We start from the raw sequence: 26,764 nt of genomic DNA, 5'->3' as shown, positions 1-26,764 counted from the left end.
CGGAATTTTACAGCCCAATAGCCGAGCCTGAGCCCCAGCCTGGCCTGTGCCCCTTGCCTTTAAATCCACTTATTTGAGCTAGCATTGCTGCCAGTCTGTGCAAGTGCCATGTGGTGGAATTGATTACACCAGGGTCAAGCCTCTTAAAGAGCCTATTTAGTATAGGAAACAATCGTAAGGAACAAGCAGGTCTGGGCACCTATGGAAGGAAACATTTAAATAGGTCTACTGTAAAAGTGACTGTAAAAATGCCACCTCGTTCAACAGAACTGCTCCATGTCTATTCGTAGTTCTGCCTCACAACTTTAATTGTAAAGTAAGCTTTTTCTGCTTCTGTTCTGTTGACACTGAAGAGTCAATACTGCTACAGGAGAGGAAGGTGGATTCCATTGTGGCTCAGGCATCATCAATAGAATGGTTAATCAAGATTGATCGCAGGCACTTAACTGTTAATGCTAGGGCCAGAAAGAACCCAGCTTAACTTTTATATTCAAGGTTGACTCGCAGAGATGGCAATTAGAGTAAACATCTTTTTACTTGTAAACTCAAAAAATTTGATATGGAATTTCTGTAAAAGCAATCAGGAAACCCAATCTGTAGTGTAAATTTTCCCCTCCCAAATAAAAGTGCACTTAAAAACCTTAAATGTCTAATACTACACTGATACTTGGATCTCTGAAAAATGTTTATTTTGTTTTACATTTAAATCAACTGCCTGACAGCTTATGTGTATAAAGCCCACATCCAGTTTTTCCTATCAGGCTAGAAGGACCCAAATTCTACATTCTCAACATCTGAGATGGAAGACAATGAATTTGATCCTTTGCTTATGAGCATTTTCTTGCAGCTAGCTAAGAATGGCAAGACTGTGTCCTACAGCTCATGATGATTTAGAGTCTGTAATGTAGCTTCAGCACTGTGCAGAGGAAGAACAGAATACAAAATGCATCTCAGAACGAAGCAGGAAGTGAATCAATGAAAGCTCCAACCCCCCATCCACTGGATCAATTACACTTCTCACAGGCAACTAATCTCCCTTAAATAACCCAATAGGTAACAGTTCTCAGAAAGGAAGGATGGTCCAGAGCTTAAGGGCACTAGTCGTCCAATTCCCTGCTCCACCACATAATTCTTGTGCAACCTTGTGCAAGATACTGTGCCATTCTAGATACATCTACACTGCAGTTGAGAGCATGCCTCCCAGCCCGAGCAGACAGACTTGCACTAGTTCAAGGAGAGCTAGCATGCTAAACATAGTAATGTGGATGCTGTGGCATGGGCTAGTCACCCAAGTACAAACTCACCTGATCCTCTGGGTCCATACTCTGGTGGCTAGCTCATGCTGCAACATCCACATTGCTGTATTTAGGGCGCTAGCTCAAGCAGAGCTAGTGTCTTCATCTACCTGGGCTGGGAGGCATGCTCCGAGCTGCAATGTAGACATATCGTCTGTGCATCAGTTTCCCATCTGTATAATGGGAATAATAGCTTCCCTACCCCACAGGGGTATTGTGAGGATAAGTACAGAAACCATTTGACACACTCCGGTACTACGGTAACAAGGCAATAAGTACTTAAGATAGAAAAGTTGGTCTAGGCCACAATATTACATAAACAAATATTGCCCCTTCGCCAGGAATCAGCTGCTCTTTCGATGGATTCACTGCCTAGTTGACGTAGGTGGGTAATACCAAAAAGATGCACCTTATGTGCGTCCAGGGGTCCTACATTATAGAAAAGAGTTTATGCATGTTCTAGAACAGCTTGGAATTTTATGGGCATTGATCCAGAAGATGTATATTTCATACCCACAGCATTTAAATAGTTAAATGTACCCAGGTCTTTTGTTTGCTTGCTTTTGTTTCGATTCTTTTGGGCTTTGGCTCACATACTAAACATAAGCATTTTATAAATATTTGAAAAGCATCTTCAAAAAGAACACTCTATTGCTGCTGTCTGAGACTAAACCAGTGGTCTCCAAAGTTTTTGGATCGCGCACCCCCCACTAGGCCGCTGAAGAGAGGGGAAGACTTACCGCAGGCAAGCCGCCGAAGCAAGACGACGGGAAGACCTGCCGCAGGTGAGCCGCCGAAGAAAGAAGGAGGGAAGACCTGCCGCAGGCGTGCAGAGCTGCCGCCAAAGAAAAAAAAAAAAAAACAGCGGAGTGCCGTCCGGCGGTGCCCCTCCTATCCACGCACCCCCTGGGATCCTCTGGCGCACCCCTGGGGTGCACGCACCCCACTTTGGAGACCACTGGACTAAACTGCCAACTCTAAGATTGTCAGTTACTTTTTATTAAACTTCAACAACTCTAAAGCACTGGATAGACTCATACCTGCTGTGGCATTTTCAAGCTGATACCAGTCTCTGTTCTCACCGATGTCAGAGTTACAGAAACGACAAGGAAAGGATGAGGAATGTAACGAGACATGGATACCTCCTGAAGAACTTGAATACTGGCAGTAGGGTTAGGACTGTAAGGGGAAGGAAAAAAATAGTTGCTAAACATTTCTCCTCTAACAGTAATTAATGGACAATTACAGCTAGTTTCTAAATGCTTAATGACGCAAAATACTAATTTAACCATAGGAAGCAGAGCTCTTTCAAGAAACCAGAACAATTTCCCCTTAAATTGTGAAACTGTACCCAGGCCACACCTCTGAACTTGATAAAGTTATATTTAATAAACCCATTAGCCTGATTTGTTCCATCTTGATAATTTATGCGAACACAGGAGGAAAGAGCAAAGTGCTCAATGTAGCTCTCAATAGTGATGATTTCAGTCTGGGTTTCTCTGAACAAGGCATTGGAACTATTCTCCTCCAAGTTAGACAACAGCCATCTCCCTCCCTACTGATAAAGGTTTCTTCTCTTTGATTTCAATGCAGGCTACAATATTGTGGATAACTCCATCCATCTAGACTACTTCAATAAATTATGAACCCTCCCTTCTTCTGGTTCTAATCTTCCCCACCAAATGGTTCTGACTTCTGTGCTGGAACCTCCTCTACACTAGACTCCATGTAGGCGGAGTCTCAAAGCTTTACTTTTCACATCCCCTTGCTCTTTTTTACCTCGCTCCTGCTTTTCAGTCATCCTATCCTTCTTCTCCCTTTAATCTTAATTTCCACTTTTATGGTTATGATTGTCAAGTACACATGTTTCAGTGTCTTTGATGACTCCAGTCCACATAGGTAAGATATAAGGCGTTATTTCAAGTTCCTTCAGCTAAGTATCTGAGACAGGGCAGGAAGGGCTTTCTCTGACATTTTGCTCTTCAATTTAAAACATACTTTTACTATTCACTTTCTGTACCCTTATCACCCTTGATTCAGAACTCACCGATTCCTGTTTACTATGCTGTAAATATGACCACCTCTATAACACTGACCACATTTGTTACCACTTTGATGCCATCTCCTCTAAAACCCACATGGCCTTTTATCTTTTCTTCTCCTGACCGCCACCTTCTTTATGGCCTCCCATTTCTCAGCTTCACCTGGGGGCATATAAAGAATAATTCTGAACTCCATTCTCCAGGAGCTCCCATTTGTTTAGCAGAATCCTGAAACACTGAGTTGTTTTTAAAAGTCTCCATGGACCTGTTCTTGCCTGTCACGTGGACTCATTATACTGCCTGAGTGTCCCATCCTTTCGCTATCAGGTACCTCATATCTCTCTGCAGCTCCTTCTAACCACGGAAATGCCTCACATATCATCCAGAACAGTCTTCCTGTATCCCTCAGCCACTCTTAGTTCACACTACAAATCTCTGGCAGGACTAGGGAACAGGAGGCACTAGTCCTGACTTCTACTGCTCTGCAGACATCTATCAGGGCCATTTTACATACAAGGCTGCATAAGGAAGGGTGAGAAATTAGAGTGGGAAAAGTAATAATGAACTGGAGCCCAAAGAGTTAGAAAACCTCTTCTCTATGGAAATCTTGTAGTGCCTTAAATATGCCTAACTAATCTTTTTCTGGACCCACTTTTAGGTCACGAATCCCGTATCTGTTGCAGAAACTACAACTCCAGCTGAGCATTCACAAACAGGACAAGTTTTTCTCCTTTACATTTACTTATTGATTCAATAGATGTTCAAGTATGTTCAAGCCTCTAAATAAAAGTCTGCACTGAAGAGGGATTCCATGTTATATGAAAAAATACCAAGTGGGCTGAAGTAGCAGCTACATAAGCTCTATAGAGTCTAGATTTTTACACAAGAGTAGGCCACCGCTTAAAGCAACCCAGTACTGTGCCCTCAGGGACAAACTCTAGAATTCATTGCAAAAAATAAATAAAGACTCCATCTGTCTAAAGCCTTCTTATTAACAGTGTATGTCCATTCACAAAAAATATTTCATATCCTTCCTTGAGAAACATTTAGAACCCTTAGAATTATTTTTCTAGACACACCAGTACTCTAAAGATTTTGTATCACTATTACTTTGCTTTACAGGCTGTAATGTTGTGAATACAGATATTTACTCACTTAGGCAGTTGCTAGGGAGTGTAGAAGCAAGTTCCATCCTGACAAACTATTAAAAACAAGCACTTAGAATCTCTGATAAGGTATGTAGCTTCAACTTCTGAAGTCTTTATTGCCTTACTTTAGAAAGATGTATTTAGGTAAGAAAACAAGACAAAAAAATTCCTCTGACTGATCTTTAAGTGCTATACCAATTAGTGACAAACCCTTGCTTCTCCAGCAGCTTACGTGTCAAAATGTACAACAGACTTCTGGCCCTGACCATTTCCTCTAATTTTCCATGGTGAATGGCATATGAAAGCTAAACGGACAGAATTAACTGGTGGGTACAGTTAGATTTTTTTAAATTCTCTATTTAGAAAAGAACTTTATAGATTTTGTAAAGTTACTGATACCAGTTTAAATAATCACAGGTCTGCATGCAGGTTTTATAAATTATGGAAGTTGTGCACAGTTTTCACATACAGGTTTATGCTAAAAATACAACATTTAAAAGCTACAATTTCAAAATCTAAGAAGTGGACTGGAACCCAACATGTCTGGAGATACAGATAATTAGAATCAGCTAAGCAGTAATCATTGCAAATTTAATCAGTCAATCTTCTTCAAGTGTAATCTCCTCAATGTGTGATAAAAGTCTCAAGAGAAAACACCAGAAGCCCAGGTTACTTTCCCTACCAGCTAAAATGGCCCAAGTTTTCAAATGTGCCTCAATTCCGACACCTTTTTCACAAACACAAGTTTGTATGTGCACATTTCAGGCACTGTCACCTGCACACATAAATTCTGTGTGAAAGTGACAGTGCTCAAAAAGTTTCTCTGGGTAAGCATGTGTGCATGCAAGCTTCCAAATATGCAAACCCTTGTATCCACATTTTGAGTATTATCATTTGCACACACAGGTGATAGAATGGCTACAAATGGATGCCACATTTTGAAAAGTTGTCTCAATAAGTTATCAAAGCCTATGATTAATCTTAAGACTAAAAGTTTATCAAAGGAAATTACTCATATAGAGGAGATATTTCTAAGTTAAATTACTATAAAAATGTGGTAAAATAATTTCATAGACTTGCTTCAGTCGTACTCACCCTTCAGGTTGTCTTTCAATACTATACAGGCAAATAGAACAATCTGCTCTAAACAATATTACTATATCCCGGAAGACACTGAGTAGTAATGTTTCTGCCTGGACTTTGGTGACATGTGCAAATGCATTGTCCAGATTGGATGTTCGCAGGTAGATTCTTAGCTGTAAGGACAATTAATGGTTTAGACAAGAGTTCTCTTGCTGCAAACATCAACGTAACCTAAAAACTTCAACAGACCCATTAATGCCTCATATGGATTTTTGTGTTATGACTATCTTGGATTCCTAGCAAAACATTTTAGGAAGCAATTTTAAATTGTATACTAAACTGACTGAGTGCTTAACTGGTAGTACTATTGTAGTTATCAACAGCAAAAGTAAAACAAAAAAAATTGAGAGAGAGTTCTAAAACTGCAAACCTTGAACAAAGAACAGTTCTTTTACCTTCCTCAAATATTTTTTAAACTGGGGAAAGTCATTCATCCAAATTCCTATTCACACTGAGCCCCCTCCCAACTGAAGAGTTATACAAGATTCTCCCGAACTGCCTCTATATTTAGTAGGGCTGTCCAGTGACTAAAAAAATTAATCGTGCAATAAATCGCACTGTTAAACAATAGAATATTTATTTAAATATTTTTGGATGTTTTCTACATTTTCAAATATACTGATTTTAATTACAACACAGAATACAAAGTGTACAGTGCTCACTTTATATTTATTTTTGATTACATTTGCACTGTAAAAAAACAAAATAGTATTTCAATTCACCTAATACAAGTACTGTAGTACAATCTCCATCATGAAAGTTGAACTTACAAATGTAGAATTATGTATAAAAAACTGCATTCAAAAATAAAACAATGTAAAATTTTAGAGCCTGCAAGTCCACTCAGTCCTACTTCCTGTTCAACCAATTGCTTACACCAACAAGTTTGTTTACATTTGCAGGAGATAATGCTGCCTGCTTCTTGTTTACAATGTCACCTGAAAGGGAGAACAGGCAATCGCATGGCACTGCTGTAGCCGGTGTCACAAGATATTTACATACCTGACGTGCTAAAGATTCATATGTCCCTTCATGCTTCAACCACCATTCCAGGGGACATGCATCCATGCTGACGACAGGTTCTGCTCGATAACAATCTGAAGCAGTGCAGACTGACGCATGTTCATTTTCATTATCTGAGTCAGAAGCCACCAGCAGAAAGTTGATTTTCTTTTTGGTGGTTCGCGTTCTGTAGTTTCCACATCGGAGTGCTGCTCTTCTAAGACTTCTCAAAGCACGCTCCACACCTCGTCCCTCTCAGATTTTGGAAGGCACTTCAGAGTCTTAAACCTTGGGTCGAGTTCTGTAGCGATCTTTAGAAATCTCACATTGGTACCTTCTTTGCGTTCTGTCAAATCTGCAGTGAAAGTGTTCTTAAAACAGCAGGTGCTGGGTCATCATCTGAGACTGCTATAACATGAAATATATGGCAGAATGCGGGTGTAAAAGAGCAGGGGACATATAATTTTCCCCCAAGGATTTCAGTCACAAATTTAATTAATGCTCATTTAGAGAAAAAAAAGAGCATCATCAGCATGGAAGCATGTCCTCTGGTATGGTGGCCAAAACATGGAAAGGGCATAGGAATGTTTAGCATATCTGGCATTTAAATATCTTGCAATGCAGGCTACAAAAGTGCTATGCAAATGCCTGTTCTAATTTACAATGTCACCAGAAAGCAAGAAGTGGGCAGCATTATCTCCTGTAAATGTAAACAAACTTCTTTGTCTTAGCGATTGGCTGAACGAGAAGTAGGACTGAAGGGACTTGTAGGCTCTGAAGTTTTACATTGTTTTGTTTGAGTGCAGTTATGTAACAAAAACTACATTTGTAAGTTGCACTTTCACAACAGTATTTGTGTGAGGTGAATTGAAAAATATAAGTCATTTTTACAGTGCAAATATTTGTACTAAAAATATACACTTTGATGTCAATTACAACACTGAAAATATATGAAAAAGTAGAAAAACATCCAAAATATGTAATAAATTTCAATTGGTATTCTATCATTTAACATTGTGATTAAAACTGGGATTAAATTTTTAAATCACGATTATTTGAGTTAATCATATGAGTTAACTACGATTAATCGACAGCCCTAATATTTAGAACACACAAAGAAGATAGCAACTGATTAGCTTGCTTGAAAAAACAAATCCCTTACCTCTTCTTGGCGGTCACTTAAATTATAACATGCAAGAACAATGAAATCATTCCACCAGGCTATGCCACCTGTTACAATCATATTTTGCTCCTTAAAATAAAATGAAAGATCAATCAAGTCAGCAAGGTTATAAGCTGCTTAGAAGTTTCCACAAATCACGTAACTTATACACAAAAATAAAATACATAGAGAATTATACACACACTTAATACATATATAAGCATCCTGTAGACTACATATAAAACAGCAACACTACTAACAGAACAATCTTATTTGGGTATGACAATTTTTAAAAAAATAAGTCTTCAAGGGTTTTCAGACAGATATGTGATACTCAAAAACTATTCAACAAAGCCAAGTTCTACATATGGTTCATCAGTAAACGCAGCAAATCTACATCTTTTTAAATTATAGTTGCCAAAATTTGCAATTCTGGGTGCCTAAAGTTAGGCTTCATACTTGATTTTCAGAGGTGCCGAGCATCTACAACTCAAATATAAGAGCTGAGACATGGATTTAGGAATCTCACTTTAGGCATCCAGCTTTACAATTTTTTGCTATAATTCATATATTTTACGGTCAAGTTTGTTCCAAACTACACTACTTTTCATGTGTTTTATGTCAAGACGTGCAAAACCAGCTTCCCTAATCTGTCTTCAAGAAATTCATTTGAAAACACATGATTTGGTAGAAAACTAAAAATATGTCCAAAATATTGTGATTATAATAAATCTGTTTGAACTGCACACAAGCTTATAAAACTAGTCAGCACTCACCTGGGTAATGTTCCCAAACAACTTCCATTTTTTGGTGAGTAAAGAATAATGTGCAAAACCAAACTTGCCAACAACAGCTACATTCTGCCCCAGCTTGTCAATGGCTGAAAACTGTTCAGACGAAAATTGTGGGGGTGGGGGGGGTGGGGGGGAGAGGAGAAACTATTGTTCAAAAATTGCATACTTCTATTCAAGATCAATACTTTAGCAATACTAATATACTCAACTTAAAACTTGAAAATTGTCTGAGTACAAATGTTCTCTACCATACTTTTAAATAAATGACATTTTTCTTTTAAATACATAAATTGCTTTGATTTAATATAGTGACAATCTCATCCTATAACAAGAACAATTATAAAAACCTAATGCTTACATTTTTCATCAAGCACCAAGCTATTTTTAAGTAACTCACCCTTATAGGCCAGTTGCTCTCTAGATATGTACTGTGAATCTAAAAAAAGTAATATAATACAGATCACTGTACTGAGAACAAATTGAAATGATAAAAATTCACACACTTTAAGGGACATGCACACAGTCAAAATGGTTTCTTTTATCTATTTTAGTTCCAGAACATTCTGGTTTGTTCACAGCCATTGGAGTTTTTTCACCACCACAATTCTTCCCTCGCGCCACTCTTTCCAATACATTTTAGAATTATATAAACTTTAAGTTTCAATGGACTGGATATGCTACATTTAACTACCATCTATCCAGAGTGCAACTCACTGGAAGCAGTAAGCTCCCTGATATTCAGAAACTTGCATTCAAAGTCTGATAATTAGAATTATACAATCTATCATTTTCCTAGAAAACAAACAATTTTAACATATTTTAAGCTTGATCGCTGTTTTCTTTGCTTTGCTTAAAATATGTAAAAATCTAATAGGGAGTTACAGTGGCAAAATACTATTTTTAAGATTTTTTTTCCCCCTTAAAGCAGTTGATTTTTTCCATCAATTGAAGAGTTGTCAAGAGAAGATTCCATTCAGTAAAATCATCAGTTATGCATGGTTTCCTCAGCCCTCAACTCCAGAAATCAAATTTTCTTAGATTTGTACTGACATAACAATAGAGTCAGAAGAGGTTTTTTTTGTTTTTTTTTTTTAAATTTGCCTTTTTTCACTCCTGTTTAATGGTTTTATTTTGCACAGAAGGTATATGCCAAGTTATGTTCTCATGAAATGAACATGGTAAAATTCTATGAGTCTGTATACAAACTGCAGCACAGCAAACTAGTGGCAAGAAGCGTAACTAGAACTATGGCTATAGGGAAGGGAAGGATTTTGTTCTCCAACACAGTTGTCTGAAAATATCTGTAGTTTGATTTATGGTTTCAATTATTACATTTCTTGGTCAGTTACCTAGCTGTTTTAAATTGGCATCAACTTCTGCCACAGACAAAATTAGATTCAGTATGGAATATCAATAAGTTTCTTTTTGCTAAAACTCAAATTATTCTTCTTAGGGAATGAAGAGAAAGATGAGAAGACTTCCATTCCCATCTGCAATTTATAAGGATATTAACCGTAATTTCAGCCAAATTTAGGATGTTTACTGTAACCCATCAGGTAAACATTTCACAAGACAACTACTTACTCAACCTAGGTTTGAGGCAAATTATAAGTTTCAGGGAACAAGTCTTCCAGACTTAGATTTTAACTTCTGATTCTTTTGACATGAAAGTCCTAGGGTTTGGAAAGTGGCTGGCATTGAAATGAGAAAAAGGTTGGACTTGGGAAGATACTGAATTGATAACAACCAATGACAGCGAAAGCTAAAAGACTCAATGCAAGCAATTTATAAAAGCCTCCAGCTCCTTTCCAGATAGAGTTTACATACTCAGTATTCTGTTACTTGAATGATCCAAAGCCTCACCAAATTAATTTTTACTGTCCATAAGAAGATATAGTAGCTCTTTAAATAGAAACCAATCAAGGCTATTTTGCAGGACACAGTACTTCAAGGGAACTTTTCTCCTGTAAATTTTCAACTTGATTGAGTTTACGCAAGAGAAAAATGTATTTGGTTGAGGTACCAAATAAGATCATTCAAATCTCGAAAGGAATCAAGGCCTGTATTTTTGTAACAAGTGAAACCATTAAGAGATTTTTGTCAGTTGGATACATTTCTCTAATATCAAGTGTGCTGTCTGGTCTTCCTTACACTCTTTTCTACTCATTACCAACTGGCAGTTATGCCTCAGCATATAAACTAGGGCAATAGGGTGTAAAGACAGCAGTTGTCCGAGAATTCCTACCATCACCTGTGTGTAAAGGCCTATCAAACAGATCTCAGCCTAGATTGGTATTTATTCTACAGTTCTTCTCCTGTGTAACATTCCTTTTCATTTTTGAGTGCAATGGAGAAACAGAAGAAAAGGTGGGTCCAAATTCCTCTGTGCAAAGTCTGTTAGGACAGTGACTGGCGCTACTGCACATATCATGAGCAACTAAACCATCAGCCACCATAATTCAAATGAAGCTGCTTGCCTAGATGAGGTAGTTTTCATTAAAGGCAAGCAGATACATTCTAAATTAGAGTCAGATTAGAAAGCCACATAAAAAATATTCTCCAGGTTCTGTAGATTTGTTTTAAAAGGCATCAGTTTGTAAAATATCATGGGTTAACGACTGTAATTAATCAAAAAAAGCCAAAAAGCCAGGAAAGATGTGAGGGGTATAAAGGCTTTTTTTAAAATCAGACCTATGCTCTAATCTGTGGAAAGTACTGCATCAAAAACTTTCATAAAGATAGTATACAAAATGGCACATGAAACAAAACACTAGGGCTAATGCCGGTATATGGAGCTCTAAGGTTTGACAGCACCTGGAGCCTGGTATAATCATGCTGATGCATACGCTGCACGTACAATAAGTTAAATCCTGATGTCAGTTTTACTAAAGTGTCATCCTCAGTTTTAGTGAAATCCATAAAGCAGATATGTAAGCAGGAAACTTTGTCTAAAATTATGGATTCAAAATTATATACATTGTTCCTTACTGCTGGAATGAGTAAGCATGATGGCTTTGGACTTAACACCTTCTGGAAACACCACCTTCTTGCAAGATATGATACTATAAAGCGGTTTCATCTCCTCATCTAAACAAACAGCTTGCATGTATTGCCAAAACCCTGAAGTTGTCTGCAATAGACAAATCTTTAAATTGTCTACATGGGCATTAGAAACTTCATATATTCTACAGAGTATTTCATACCTCCAACATCCCTAATGTTCCTTCCGGCCGGAGGCAAAAATTTGTACGTGGGAAAAAAATAGCTCTCTTGCTCTCTCTCATGAGGTTAGAAAAAGGCATTTAGCCCTATTAATCCCTTGACTGTCTAGGATACGAATCCACAGCTGGAGGAAAAAAGGACAGCCGGAATTCTTTTGGCCCTCAGGGAACAACAAGCTGTACCGTGGGAGCAAGCAATAGGAAACAGGAGAGCACAGAGATTTCACACCATATGAAACAAATACAATACTTGCAGAAGGGATAAAAAGAAAAACAGACACCACCAGGTTCAGGTGATAGGAAGTAAGTGCAAAAATACTATTTGAGTAACAAATGGAGAATTACCTGTACAACATGCCAATGCCTGTGTCCTAATAAAGTGCTTAAACCCTGAGAATCTAAACTGCCCTCCAAAAATGGGCCTCTTTCCCTGATGGGCTTATGATCAGAGTGTGCTGAAGCACTTCTGGGATTCTGGGCCTGTGTTGCATCCCCACAGTTCAAATACAAGCGATCTTCTCCTTGCAGGAGGACCTGCTCCTGGTTACTCTATATTAAAAAAAAGATAAATAAAGGACGTTACTGCACAGAAAATAAAACAAACACAAAACACTTCATTTTGCAGAATTCAACTTCAACAGTCAGCACAAAAATACGATTTAAGGCAGTTTTTCCATCTTTGAAGCACCAACATACTGCAGAGATACCAAACAGTGGATGATCATATACAGCAGTATTTTCAAAATATCTCCTATTTGACAAGGAGATTTTGCTTAATTAGAAAGATGCACTTAAGAGAAACATACATAAACACGACAATTTAATTATTGGAAAACACATCAGACTTCACTTGATAAAGGAAGGAACACAAAAAAAGGTTCTCTGAAAACTGAGAATCTCTAATCTAATAATCTCTAAAATAGTAAGATCTATCTATGAACACGTACCATGCAAGTGTTAGCAGTGAGTGCACTCTTGATGAACTGAAATTGCAGAATACCAAGCTGATGAGCTTCATTCTTGGTATCTATATCACACCCTGCATTCAGAGAACAATTCCCATCGATCACCCATAGGTGATAGCCTTCTGAACCCCAGCTCTGAACACATGCAGAACAAAAAAATAAAAAAATCACTTAATTGATTTAGACAGTCAGAAAAACAAAAAACATACAGGAACTCTCTTTATAGGAGGATCACCCCTTTTGGGCCCAGGGTCTTGGGCCAGCCATAAGACTGGCAGGGAACTCCCATAGCTTGCAGTTTTCAAGTCAGCTGCTCCAGCAGATATATCATAGCCACTCCTGGCAGGGAAGACACTTTAGTGCCCAGTTTAAATTCTTCTCTATGCAAAAGCTAGAAAATATAGAATTTGAAAAAATTAAAAAGATTAAAGCACCCATAAATTATAACTTTAAGAGGAATATGTAGGTGAATGATTTGTTAAACTTATTCCTGTGAATATGAATTATATATTCATAGGTAAGTAATTTTATTTTGTACACAGTATTAGTTGTAGCAGATCAAGCCTTTCAAAAGCACTAAAAGCACTTCTAGAAAAGTAAAGATTAAAAAAAGGGTACTGCAAGAGGCAAGTGAAAAGCAGACAGCATAGGAACATACCATGACTCAAGGTCAATAACTGGACAGTCACCACCAGCATTTGATTTTGGGTGTTTTTTTGTTAAAAGTAAACCACCTATCTCTCGATCTTTATGATAAAGCATATATAATACAGACAGTGATTAATGTTTGCAGAGCAATCTTTCTTTATTGTTTCCAGGCTCTTGTGTTTGATTTCTCAACCTCAATGGTGCATTAATGCTAGTTATTTACATTTAAAATATACGCCGACTTCAAATGTACTGCAGGAGACAGTAGAAAGACTATACAGAAGACTGGACATTTTCATTGCCCAAGTTAATTAGTAAACATGTGCCTAAACAGAAGGCACATCACAGCAATCAACCAATGGAAGATCTCCCATTATCAGCAGTAACAAAGGAACACTTAGTTGGCAGTGCTAAGAGCTGCTACGGTTTCACTACAGAGATGGTGCATGATAAAACCTGCTGGACCCAGTGGCTTTAAGACTGAGCAGTGGGTGTTTTCCTGCTTGTGTCATGCTAGGAAGCACAAAACCAAGACAGGAAACCTGTTACAAGTAGGTACTTTTGGAGAAACAAATGTTTATCTCCACTTTAACTACTCAAACTCTGAAATGCTTTTTTTAAAAACGGGCACCTTGCCAAAAATGGTACCAATATTAAAATTAACAGAAAGTATCTCTTGCATAAGCATCTTTATCCCACTTAGCTTAACCAATAGTCTGCAAAAGTCTGTCTAAGCACTATAAACAGAATGCCTCTTTGCTCTGAATGGCCTCTTAGGCACCAGTTATGTTATGTCCTTTTGAAGCAACGCATTTTCAAGATTTATTATTTTGAATTCTAAAATATATAGATGCGATCTGATCTTTGTCAGTGGATCACCTCCTCCATTGACAGGGGATGGACTCAGATGTATAGATCTTTTCCGTGTCTACGTTCTATATTCCTATTTCATAAATATGAATAGTAAGCTGTAGTTAGAACTTCAAAGAACAAGTATATATGTAACATCTGCTAAATAGAAAACAAATTATTAAAGAAGTCCACATGTTAAAGGCTTCATAGGCAAAAACAAAACAAAAAAAAACCCACCCTGTTTAGCCCACTGGTTTAAATCCCTAATAAAAGCTATCGTAAAACTAACGGTAAAAACTTGGACCCACTGGAGTCAATGACAAAACTCCCACTGACTTCAGGATTTCATCCTAGACTTTCAGAAAACCCAGCTAGTATGTCATCTCCTCCTAACAATATATAGACGTTTATACCATTTTGTGATGTCTGCACATATCCCATATCCCAACTCAGTTGTAGGGATGGCATTTTTATGAATTTTCAATGGGCAATTTTCATCCTTATGGTGCTGGTCTCCTCTCTAGGACTCCCATTTTATAGATGGGAATGAGGCGGAGAGAGGCTAAGTGACCTGCCCCAGTCGCCAGTCATCCTCCTCCCCAACCATTTTGTGGTACATATTCCAAAGCTACATACAAAAAGGGATATGAATTTTGATGGAGTTAAGACTTTAAACATAACTCAGTATTTCAGTTAAACTGTACAAGATGTTCCACAGTTAGTGGAGAGGAGCCTTGCTATTTCATCAGCTCTTTTCTTTTCACAAATGTTTGACTCAGACTGACAGAATTTCAGACCAATTCACAATACAAATACATCAAGAATTATTTTAACTGCTCTTGTTTAACACAAACAGAAATTAAAACTACAGAAGTTACCACAGATAGTTTTGTAAAGAGCTTTAACAGAAAAATTAAAGTTATGGCCATGAAGTTTTCAGTCTTAACGTATTCTGACTAGAGAGGCTTATTTATTGTTCCAAGTTGCATGAAATAGAAAAGTTAAGCTACAGAGCTCATCCAGTTATCTTACTCATCCTTAATTTTAAGAGCAATACCAAAAGAAAGCCTTCCCCTTATGGTTAAGCATGCATACCAAAAATAGCCCAGTAATTAGTTTAAGACAAACTGAACAGTTGTGTGTGTTTTTTGGGTTGTGTGTGTTTGTTCTGTTTTTAAAAAAAAAAACAAAAAACAAAACATATAGCTACTTGTTACATTTACTGAAAAAACAGTTTAGGTTACCTGAATTTTTTTCTAATCAAAAGTACATAAATGAGACTCAGCTAGACTTCTTACTGTGTTGCTATTTACAATTGTACTTACCATAGAACTGATTTTTAGAGGGTCTTTTTTGGTACCATCAGACCGATAACTAAAATAGAACACAATAAGATTGACTTGAAACTAAATTGATTCACAGTAAAAAAAAAATCTTGCTATGTCAGCACTGTCTTAGTATTTATATTTTTACTCACGGCTCAGGCCGTACCATTTATTTGATTCATGCTATGGCTTACATGCAAAGCCACTGCCACTTGTTTGTAATGCAAGAGCTCTCTAAGTTCATGCTTTTGTGGATGCTATTAAAATGTAGCATGCCATTTACAGAAAGTAAAGGGGACTTTTTACTATTTTCCTTATAGTTTCTCTTCAGGGTGATGAGCTTTGCTGGTGACAAAGACTACCTCAAAAAAGGCAGTACTGTTATTTTCAAACCTTCCTCCTTGCTTAAATTGTGTCAGTATTTTCTGGCCTCTAGGGAAGCAAAAATAGCTTGAGAAAATGATCTAAAACTACTAACTGATCACTTAAAGAATTGTCCAGTGACTGAGAAGTCAAATACAAAAGAATGCAGAGATTTTTTTGTCAAGGTACATCATTCTTGTACCTAGCTAATATTTACTCACGCAAAATCTCCTCCCAAAGTACAGATAAGCTGGGCACCAAAAACACTCCATAAGGACAAGCCTCCACATTCCCAGGTAACCATAACAACACAGTTATCAGGAGACCATCTCATCAGTTTTACAGGTCCTGTTTTGTTCCAAATATCTGTTAATAAACAGTCAGGAAAACATACATGAAAAGCATCAAAATAATGATTTAGCTGCTTTCACCATGTTGTGCACACAGATTTGTATTAAATACAAGAATGCTGTGCTATTTTTTCTGATCTGCTGAGTTAGAATCTTTTTCTGCTTCACAAATCTCAGTGTGTTAAAAGGAATGAAAAAGCTGGTATGAAGAACACAATATGAATTCTTCCCCAACATTTGATCAGAATCATGGGAGTTCTATTGAAGTACATGAGGGGTGGAAATACACCTACCCCCAAAGGAATATATATATAATTCCCTACATTCTGACAAAAATATCTTGGGAAGCTAAGCTTACAGCTGCCCTTAGGCATCTTTAGCTTATACAATCAGAACTTAACTCATTAGATCATCCTGACCATAGCATTATTACAAGGTTCATATCTTCACATGGATGACATGTTCTTGAAACATTTGTACTAGGACCGGTACAAATGTGCTCTTCAACATTAGGCATGCATATTTACCTCTTCATCTATCCCTCACCTCCAGGTCCGTTCATATTTATTAGGTCTACTGTGAGGAAAATTACAGTGTCTAATGTTCAAGTATCACCACAGAGCAGTCAACTGAAGTGCACTGGACTCCTACCGCATTTTTTGCTAGAATTTGGGAGATCCTGAGATATCCTGAGATTTTCTATAGAACTACATAGAAATGTTGTGAATTGTCTTGAGTCCACTATGCAAATTCTTACCACTTGATTTACTCACTATGCATTTTGACGAAAAGTACTTCATGCCCCGCTTACAATATATCAGAGTAGCAATGGAAAAGAGGATTTTGTTCTGCATTTATATCAAAGGAGAAAGAGGGAAAGGAAGTTTGATTCCCGTATTCAAAATCAGCATCCAAATACACTGGTCAAGCAAGACTAGAGTTTGCTATTGTTCAGGCTGTGTACCACATAGCCAGTGCACTTTGCGCTGTTGTACAGAGGATCCATAGGGAAGAATTAAGGAAGACCTAAGAACAGAAAGTAACTTTTCTACTACAATGAGTCCAGTGTTATTTCTCACTTGGCCAGCAGAGGGACTTAAAACCTAAGAAGAAAGTAATATGTAAACCTTGGTACTTTACACCTTTTAAAGGAAAGCACTAAAGCATTCCTATCTAAATTTTACTAAAGTAAGCTATTAAATAAGAAATCCACACCTCATTTGCAAACTTCTGACTTATTTCACAAGACACCTATATCCAAATCAGTCAATTAAAAGCACCCAGGAGACCAATGTAAGCACACAGAAGTAAAAGCATACTAAGAAAACCACTTGTTACTGTAAACAACAAACAGATGTTTACTAGCATTGGATGGTATAGGAAATATTCTTTAATTCCTGAAAAATGCAATAATGTATAGATTCAAAACATGCAAGAACAAAATGAGGGTTTTTTTCAGATCACTGTGCCAAAAATCAATGTTCTATTTTAAATTGTGTGTGTTTGGAAATCACAGCATAAAGATCGTTAAAATTATTAACGGGCATCAAGTTGTGTTTTCAGAATATTTACAAGAAACATCATGACACTCAACACACAATTTAACATATTCCATAGAATCAGCACGATCTTCATAAAACACAACTGCAAACTCTGGTAAGAAAGTTAGTATATGAGAACTCACCAGGATATTGTTTTGGTGTCAGCTCCAATTTATGAGACAACTGCATGGCTCCCGTGGAGTTATCTATTGTGTAAACTTGCACAGAGCCGCTGGAAGAGATGAGACACACTTTATGCTCAAGCACTTTCAAAAAACTAAGTAACTCTTACAACACTTTTACAACATAAAAACTGGTATATAGGTTGTATAAAAGGGGTCCTCAGTTCACAGAAGTGCCTGACTCATAATTCATAAACACCAATGTACTTAAAAGATTATAAAAAGGCAATTTCAAGTTTACGTTGTATTTAATAGATTAAATTCTTATCACAAAGCAAAAATTATACAATTAAACATGAGAGATTTTTAAATGGATATTAAACTAGTAAAAGATTAATGTTTGTTAATACTAAAAATTCTTGATATTTAGAATTAAAATTTATCTTGAAGACTGGAGACTGATACACTGTCAGTTAACATTTAAAACAAGACAGATTTATGAAACTACCACTGCAATGAATACTATTTGGATCAATAAAAGCATTCTATATGTTGTAAATGTTTACATGGATTCCAAGTCCATAATAATCCCCATGGAAGACCTTTGGATTTAATGCACTATTTATTGTGTTGCCAGAAGTCTGTTTTGTACTACCCCCTATGGCAAATAAAGGGTGCTTTATTATTCAAAAATAAAATAAAAAATAAGTACAAAATCGTAAGAAGGAGTAGAACTAAAAGAATACAACAGTATTTAATTAAATATATGCCCAAAAGCAGACAGATAACTGGAAGACTAAAACACAGATGGCCCAAATTCTTATAATCTGCTCTGAAAATAGCTACCCCATGGGTGAGACAAATTAATAGCCGACAAGGAGAACTGAAACAGAGGGGCGAGACAGCAGTTTAGCACAACAGAGTTTCTATATCTTCAGCTTTTCAGTGAAAAAAGATGCCCAGTCACCTAGCAAATTTGCTAAGCATCTCTTCCCAGCTTACATTCTGTACTATAGAACTGAGTATTCTGTCAAGAGTAGCAGTGATGTGTGTTCTCTAGTCATGTGTTGCCCCTTTTTAAAATGGGTAGGGCTATCTCATTCCAAACCAACCCTGTTAGTTTGAGATTGGGAAGCCTGCTCCTGAAGCTTGTTTAAAAAGTTTTAAAATTGGAAATGGAGTGGGATCAAAGTGGCAGTTTCAAACACCAGAGTTCAACTGCTAGTTCACTGTCAGTGACTTCTCCTCTTCCCTCACACACTTATAAATGCAACCGTTTGTAGGGTGGGTACAGAAGAAAGAAAACAGACAAATGTCTATAAATGGTAGGAAAACTACGGGAGTGGCAAAACCCCTTTCGTTTTAAAGAGCATTGTTTAATATTGGTTAAAAAAAGCATCAAAACAGGAGTTCAGATGTGATGGGAAAAGGTTCCTACGGTTTCATCTCGGAGTGTTTGTCGAGAGCAAATCCGCATGTACATCCTAGTGTCCATTAGCTGCACAGCTCAGAGTGTTACTCTGTGGTAGTTGCCTCAAAGGAAGTAATGTATTTATAGTAAGCCATGTAAAAATGTAAACTAAAATAATCCAAAAAAATAAAAATACCAGAAACAAGAACCACATTAGTGAAGACACTTCCTTCGCTCAAAGAAGATGCCAGTTGGAATAAGTCTCTCTACGGCTCTTTATAGTGGTGTACTTTTCAAAATGATTCAATATTTACTGGGAGAAAAATAACAGACACACCAACTGTACTGAAACTATCCTATTATATGTAAAATTGAGCACTTCAGTAGCAGTCCAGGATGCTGGGCATCTAACAAGATCAGAAGAAAAATGGTACACTATTTATCGCTTTCCATGGTGTTTTTCTAGTTGGGGGGGAGAAAAAACAATGAAAATGAATCGTTGGATGTTAAAAAAAATGGTATAAAGTCCTTATTGTCCCCTCTAAACCTTGTCTTCACATTATTACATGGATATTCTGTTTCAAGTTTTAGCAGTACAGGCCACAAGGCTAAAAAATAAATCAGGTTGGAGAATTTCTCTAAATAGCTTTCACTTGTATATTTGTATTTCCATTGTTAGTAACAAAAGTGCAGTCCCATCATTGCTTATAATTTTTTTAAGCCATAACTAGCTTAAATTTTCTACAACTACACAAAACTGCTTATTTAACTGTAGCAGCCAAAGGTTAAAAAAGCAAAACAGGCAATTCAGTCATTTAAATAAAAGAAAAAAAATCTCATCCCAGAAATATGAGGTACTATTTTTATCTTCAAAAACTTTTTTGGTAAAAATATGTTTGCTCTTAAGATGCAGGGAGAAAGCAATAGTCACAGTGCACTTTGTTATAAAAACATGCCATGCCACTCAAAAAATCCTAAGGGCAGCTCTGACGAGCGACAACTCAGGACAACAATTTTCTGAGAACAGAGTAAGAACAGAGAAAATGGAGAACCCTGGTGTCTCACCCAAAGTGACAAGAATTCAATTTAAACATTTATATAGCATATTACATTAAAGAAATACCATAACCAGTAGCATTTCCCATATTTAGTCTGTATCACTGTGGGGTATTTATATTTCAGAGTTTACTTTGTAACATGCCCCGGTATCCTCCTGTAAGCTTACAGCTTCATTTTTATTATAGAAAAAAATTAGCAAAAATACTTCACTTGTGGGGAATTGCTTCATTATATTGCAATTTAAGACATTTTGAAATTTCCTTACAAGCCAGAGCAAAAGTTCCACCTACAATGGAACACCTATTCATTAGTTTACAAGTTCCAGCAAAGCAACTCTATATTCTGTGTTTCATTAAAAAACCCCAAACCTTTCCCATCAGACCTTTGGAGTAGCAATATAGAACTTACTTGGCACATCCAAATGCCATTAATCTGTATTTGTTATTTACTGCCACACAAGTTCCATCAAAAACATCTTGTGCCCAAACACCACGGAGCTGCTGCAAGGGGAATGGGGAAAAAAAAAAGAAGGCTTCAAGAGATGTTATTTAGGCAGCACATTAATTCATCTAAGTGGGCCCAACCTGCATCCCTCCATACACAGAATTCACAGATGTGACCAATGTGACCAGGGGTGCTCAGAGTGAAGGAGGGACTGCTGTCCTGGGCCAAGAGGAATTAAAACCTACATTTTAAAAAATTTTAAGATGTCCCCTCTTTTTCAAGATAAAAATTATGTTCAGATAAATTTCTTTTCAAGTGTATGCTATATCTTGATAGCCTGAAGCAAAGCATATCTGTCTTTCTTTTAAATATAGCAAAAGAACAGTACATACTGAGCCGTCACTCTTGTTAGTTTCTGAGTTTCACCACTTGAGACACAGAATGTTTTGTAACATTTTTTAAAATGTTGGTCTCCATATTTTAATGGAGGCATTCAGACACTTCAGAAAATGAGGATGTTGACACAGAAATCCCATTATTTCAGATCTCTATTATTTTACCACAGCTGTTAGTAAAATAGAATCACACTTCTATAATGGAAGAGTCCAGATTATTTTTGAAGGCACTGATGGTACGTTCTAAAAGTTTTTATTTTAAATTACAGGAATCACAAATTATAAAACCACGTTGTGTCATTGCACTCTATATGATTTTATAAAAAATATGTTAATGAGTGTGAATATAATGTAACTGGAATATGCTTCATGCAAAAGGTCTCTTGTAAGGTATCATTACAAAGCTTATAATTTACTGAATGTGTTCATCCTATTTGTATGAATGTATCGTTCTTGTATCTAAAACTAGAAATATAAAATATAACTTTGAGGGCCTACTGTAATTATGCAAAGTGTGGGCCACTAATGGTGGTTTGGAATCTTAATGGCTCCCATAAACCAGGACAATTACCTGTAGATGGCTTTACCTGTAAGTCTTCCTGAGGGCTGGCAAGTGGGTAATGAAGTCTTACAGTGACATGTGATCATGTCACCTAAACTGGAATCCATCTTTAACCTGGTGCTTTTTCACTGAGAAGGAGGGTGGGAACCCAGAGGGACAAAGGATTTCCGCCTTATGCAAAAGATATATAAGTGGGTGGAACAGAACAAAGGGATGGCCATCATGAAAAATCCCCTAGCTACCACCTGTGCAGGAACAAGGGCTGTACTAGGGGAAAGGATTGTGCCCAGACCAGGAAGGCATTCAGTCTGTGAAAGAAACTTATTGAAACATCTCTGAGGGTGAGATTTTATCTGTATTCAGTTTTATTACTGTACTAGACTTAGACTTGTGTGTTTTATTTTATTTTGCTTGGTAATTCACTTTGTTCCGTCTGTTACTCCCTGGAACAACATAAATCCTACTTTCTGTATTTAATATAATCACTTTTTACTTATTAACCCAGAGTATGTATTAATGGGGGAGGAAGGGGGGAGGATGGACAGCTGTGCATCTCTATCAGTGTTATAGAGGGCGAACAATTTATAAGTTTACCATGTTTAAGCTTTATAGAGGGTAAAACTGATTTATTTAGGGTTTGGACCCCATTGGGAGTTAAGCATCTGAGTGTTAAAGGCAGGAACACTTCTTAAGTTGCTTTCAGCTAAGTCTGCAGCTTTGGGGCATGTGGTTCAGACCTTGAGTCTGTGTTGGAGCAGACTGGCGTGTCTGGCTCAGCAAGACAGGGAGCTGGAGTCTCAAGTTCGCAGGGAAAGCAGGGGCAGAAGTCGTCTTGGCACATCAGTTGGCAGTTCAAGGGGGTTTCTGTGATCCAACCCATCACACATGTAACAAGTGCAGTTTGCCTCAAAAACAGACGACATTCTCCATTTTTGTAGGTGTCAAATATAAAGGGAAGGCTAACCACTTTTAAATCCCTCCTGGCCAGAGGAAAAAACCTGTTCACCTGTAAAGGGTTAAGAAGCTAAAGATAACCTCACTGGCACCTGACCAAAATGACCAATGAGGAGGCAAGATACTTTCAAAGCTGGAGGGGAGGGCGGGGGAGCAAAGGGTTCTCTCTGTCTGTGTGTTGTTTTTGCCCGGACCAGAGCAGGAATGCAGGTTAGAACTCCTGTAAAGGGTTAATAAGCAATCTAGTTAGATATGCATTAGATTCTGTTTTGTTTAAATGGCTGATAAAATTATTTGTGCTGAATGGAATGTATATTCCGGTTTTTGTGTCTTTTCGTAACTTAAGGTTTTGCCTAGAGGGATTCTCTATGTTTTGAATCGATTATCCTGTAAGGTATTTACCATCCTGATTTTACGGAGGTGATTCTTTTACTTTTTCTTTAATTAAAATTCTTCTTTTAAGAACCTGATTGCTTTTTCATTGTTCTTAAGATCCAAGGGTTTGGGTCTGTGTTCACCTATGCAAATTAGTGAGGACTTTTATCAAGCCTTCCCCAGGAAAGGGGGTGTAGGGTTTGGGAGGATTTTCGGGGGGAAAGACGTTTCCAAGCGGGCTCTTTCCCTGTTATATATTTATTAGACGCTTGGTGGCAAAAGGTAAAATAGTGTGTACCTTGGGGAAGTTTTAACCTAAGCTGGTAAAAATAAGCTTAGGGAGTTTCTCATGCAGGTCCCCACATCTGTACCCTAGAGTTCAGAGTGGGGAAGGAACTTTGACAGTAGGGTTGGTGTAAAATTTAGTTAGGGCCATGAAATGTAAAAATGCCTGTGAAATTTTTGGGTTATGGGCTTTAATTTAATGAGAGTTCTGGTTAAGCAAAGTAAAACAGGTTTGTAACATTTATCGTAAATCATGTGCTTTTATGGCACTACAGAAAAATAAGTAGAATGTACCAAAAAAGGACTCAAGCAAATAAAAAGCATTACCAAATCCAAGCTGAAACTGATGGATCTAGGTAATACTAAAAATGTAAGCTATATAAAATCCAGGAAGCTGAAAAAGCCTTTTGTAGAGAATAAAAAAGTCAAGTAAAGAAATCTAACAATACAAAAGTTGAATATATTATTGAATATAGGTAAAAAGCCCCTAAATACCTGAATGTAAAGGAAAATAATTATTTTCCCCTGTATTGGTAGTTTATAGGTTAAATTAAAAGTGAAGAAGACATCTCAGAAGAGACCATAATTCTCTAATAGAAACATTAGAAATCATATCTATAAAAAAGTGATAGGCACCTCTCAAAGCACTTAAATCAATGATTAGGCACAATACCACCTCTGAGGTATTGCACAGCTGGGAAAATCACCCCTTTTATTATTCTCTGTTTATAGCTGGTAACAGGAAACCAGTGGCAGAAACAGGAATAAAACCCCAGAACTGGGAACATAAACAAAGGGACAGATCTTGAGCTGTTATAAATTGTAACAGTTCCATCGACTTAAAGAGAAATATGACAATTTTCACCTGTTCTCTATCTGCCCCCAGATCTCTTAGCATCCCGTCCTGTGCTTTCCCACAAGGCCACACTTCCTGCCCTAAAAATTATTATTAATTCAAGTGATTTTTATGGACTACAGTAGTTTTATTTGTCCATATTACTAGCTATGTTAGTGGAAGTGGCTCTACAACTAATATTGAAGAATTCAGAGGAACGTAAAGAACTCATTTAAAAATGAAAAATGAACGTCAAGAGACAGGGGAAAAATGAATAGTCACAAAGACTGAAACTGTTACAAAGAAAAAATATGTGTCGTAAAAGCAGTAAGTAAACCGTACCTCAGCAGTGAATCTACTTGATACTGGTGTAATGAAACCAACTCTGCCATCATTAAAAACAGCAGCAAACCCATCAAGTGTGGCACAATATTCCATATCTTTAATGTGTATATCTTCAAAACCCAAGAATGAACCTACTGATGAAACAAGAGCAATTGTTAAGAACCGTCATCACAATCATATTGCTAGCCAGAGTTTACAATCTTTGAAGTATTCTCTCTGTGCATAATAGGATCTCAGTACAATAGGCTAGATTGTCTATATTTAGCAAAGGGGAAAAAAAAACAAAAAAACTTCTCTCCTCTTCAGTTGTTAGAGCAGAAAAAGATATCAGACTTAGATTTTTGGCGTAGAAGGTATTTTTTCCATATTATCTAACCAATAAACAGGGGATGGGGACGGGGATGGTAAAGTACCTCGAGAAGACTGCAGGTCTACAGAAAATGGTACTGTAGATAGGTTGATGGCCTTCCTTCCATTTGTCATGCCATCCCAGTGAATAAGATGGAGCAATCCATCAGCAGTAGCAACCAGTAGATCCTCCAGCATGGACTGCAAACTGAGGAAAAGCAATGGTTACTCTCCAGAGATGTGTTGTCTAAACCAAACTCTGAGGACTATTCATGTAACAAAAACACTATTTTATAACACTGTAGATAACAGATGTCTGGAAGCAGTTACTCAAGTAAGTTACTCTGTGGAAGATGTAGTATGCAGTTAAAAAGTTTATCAAGATATTGAACTAATAAAATATCAGCAGTGTTTCCACTTCTCCAAGAATTCAGAGTTGTTCATGAACACTGAATGGATAAATTAACAGTGTTACTGATATCTGAACCCCTGATGAAGACTATTTTCTTTTTGCGAAAGTGAAAAATGTGTAAAATTATTTGCAAAAAGAAAAAGGAGTACTTGTGGCACCTTAGAGACTAACCAATTTATTTGAGCATAAGCTTTCGTGAGCTACAGCTCACTTCATCGGATGCATACCGTGGAAAGTACAGAAGACGTTTTTATACGCACAAACCATGAAAAAATGGGTGATCATCACTACAAAAGGTTTTCTCTCCCCCCCACCCCACTCTCCTGCTGGTAATAGCTTATGTAAAGTGATCACTCTCCTTACAATGTGTATGATAACCTGGAAATGGCCCACCTTGATTATCATATGCATTGTAAGGAGAAAGAAAAGGAGTACTTGTGGCACCTTAGAGACTAACCAATTTATTTGAGCATGAGCTTTCATGAGCTACAGCTCACTTCATCGGATGCATACCGTGGAAACTGCAGCAGACTTTATATACACACAGAGAATATGAAACAATACCTCCTCCCACCCCACTGTCCTGCTGGTAATAGCTTATCTAAAGTGATCATCAGGTTGGGCCATTTCCAGCACAAATCCAGGTTTTCTCACCCTCCACCCCCCCACACAAATTCACTCTCCTGCTGGTGATAGCCCATCCAAAGTGACAACTCTTTACACAATGTGCATGATAATCAAGTTGGGCCATTTCCTGCACAAATCCAGGTTCTCTCACCCCCTCACCCCCCTCCCAAAAACCACACACACAAACTCACTCTCCTGCTGTTAATAGCTCATCCAAACTGACCACTCTCCAAGTTTAAATCCAAGTTAAACCAGAACATCTGGGGGGGGGGGGGGGGGTAGGAAAAAACAAGGGGAAATAGCCACTCCCAGTCTCTATTTAAGCCTAAATTAATAGTATCCAATTTGCAAATGAATTCCAATTCAGCAGTTTCTCGCTGGAGTCTGGATTTGAAGTTTTTGTTTTAAGATAGCGACCTTCATGTCTGTGATTGCGTGACCAGAGAGATCACTGGTTCTCCGACTGGTTTATGAATGTTATAATCACTGTTCTCCGACTGGTTTATGAATGTTATAATTCTTGACATCTGATTTGGTGTCCATTTATTCTTTTACGTAGAGACTGTCCAGTTTGACAAATGTAAATGGCAGAGGGGCATTGCTGGCACATGATGGCAGGATTGTAAGGAGAGTGATCACTTTACATAAGCTATTACCAGCAGGAGAGTGGGGTGTGGGGAGAGAAAACCTTTTGTAGTGATAATCACCCATTTTTTCCATGGTTTGTGCGTATAAAAAC

General features: G+C 37.4%; 1 protein-coding gene across 2 annotated transcripts in view; it reads right to left on the bottom strand.

Moving 5' to 3' along the window:
• Window positions 1-26,764, bottom strand: part of RIC1 (RIC1 partner of RAB6A GEF complex) — an 80,113-nt gene that overhangs the window by 13,105 nt on the left and 40,244 nt on the right. Inside the window, exons 5-17 of one of the 2 annotated variants that reach the window (XM_048850924.2) lie at window positions 25,052-25,194; window positions 24,636-24,772; window positions 20,852-20,943; window positions 17,995-18,083; window positions 16,182-16,326; window positions 15,598-15,646; window positions 12,755-12,907; window positions 12,153-12,356; window positions 8,984-9,022; window positions 8,569-8,679; window positions 7,793-7,882; window positions 5,581-5,741; window positions 2,336-2,474 (exon numbers count right to left, since the gene is read on the bottom strand). In XM_048850924.2, coding sequence (XP_048706881.1) covers window positions 2,336-2,474; window positions 5,581-5,741; window positions 7,793-7,882; window positions 8,569-8,679; window positions 8,984-9,022; window positions 12,153-12,356; window positions 12,755-12,907; window positions 15,598-15,646; window positions 16,182-16,326; window positions 17,995-18,083; window positions 20,852-20,943; window positions 24,636-24,772; window positions 25,052-25,194 — 1,552 coding nt within the window. The remainder of the gene's footprint in view (window positions 1-2,335; window positions 2,475-5,580; window positions 5,742-7,792; window positions 7,883-8,568; window positions 8,680-8,983; window positions 9,023-12,152; window positions 12,357-12,754; window positions 12,908-15,597; window positions 15,647-16,181; window positions 16,327-17,994; window positions 18,084-20,851; window positions 20,944-24,635; window positions 24,773-25,051; window positions 25,195-26,764) is intronic. The other variant, XM_048850925.2, reaches the window with a different exon arrangement.

Source organism: Caretta caretta, chromosome 5, assembly GCF_965140235.1.
Source record: "Caretta caretta isolate rCarCar2 chromosome 5, rCarCar1.hap1, whole genome shotgun sequence".
Classification (NCBI taxonomy): domain Eukaryota; kingdom Metazoa; phylum Chordata; order Testudines; family Cheloniidae; genus Caretta; species Caretta caretta.
This window is presented reverse-complemented; position numbering and strand designations above follow the sequence as displayed.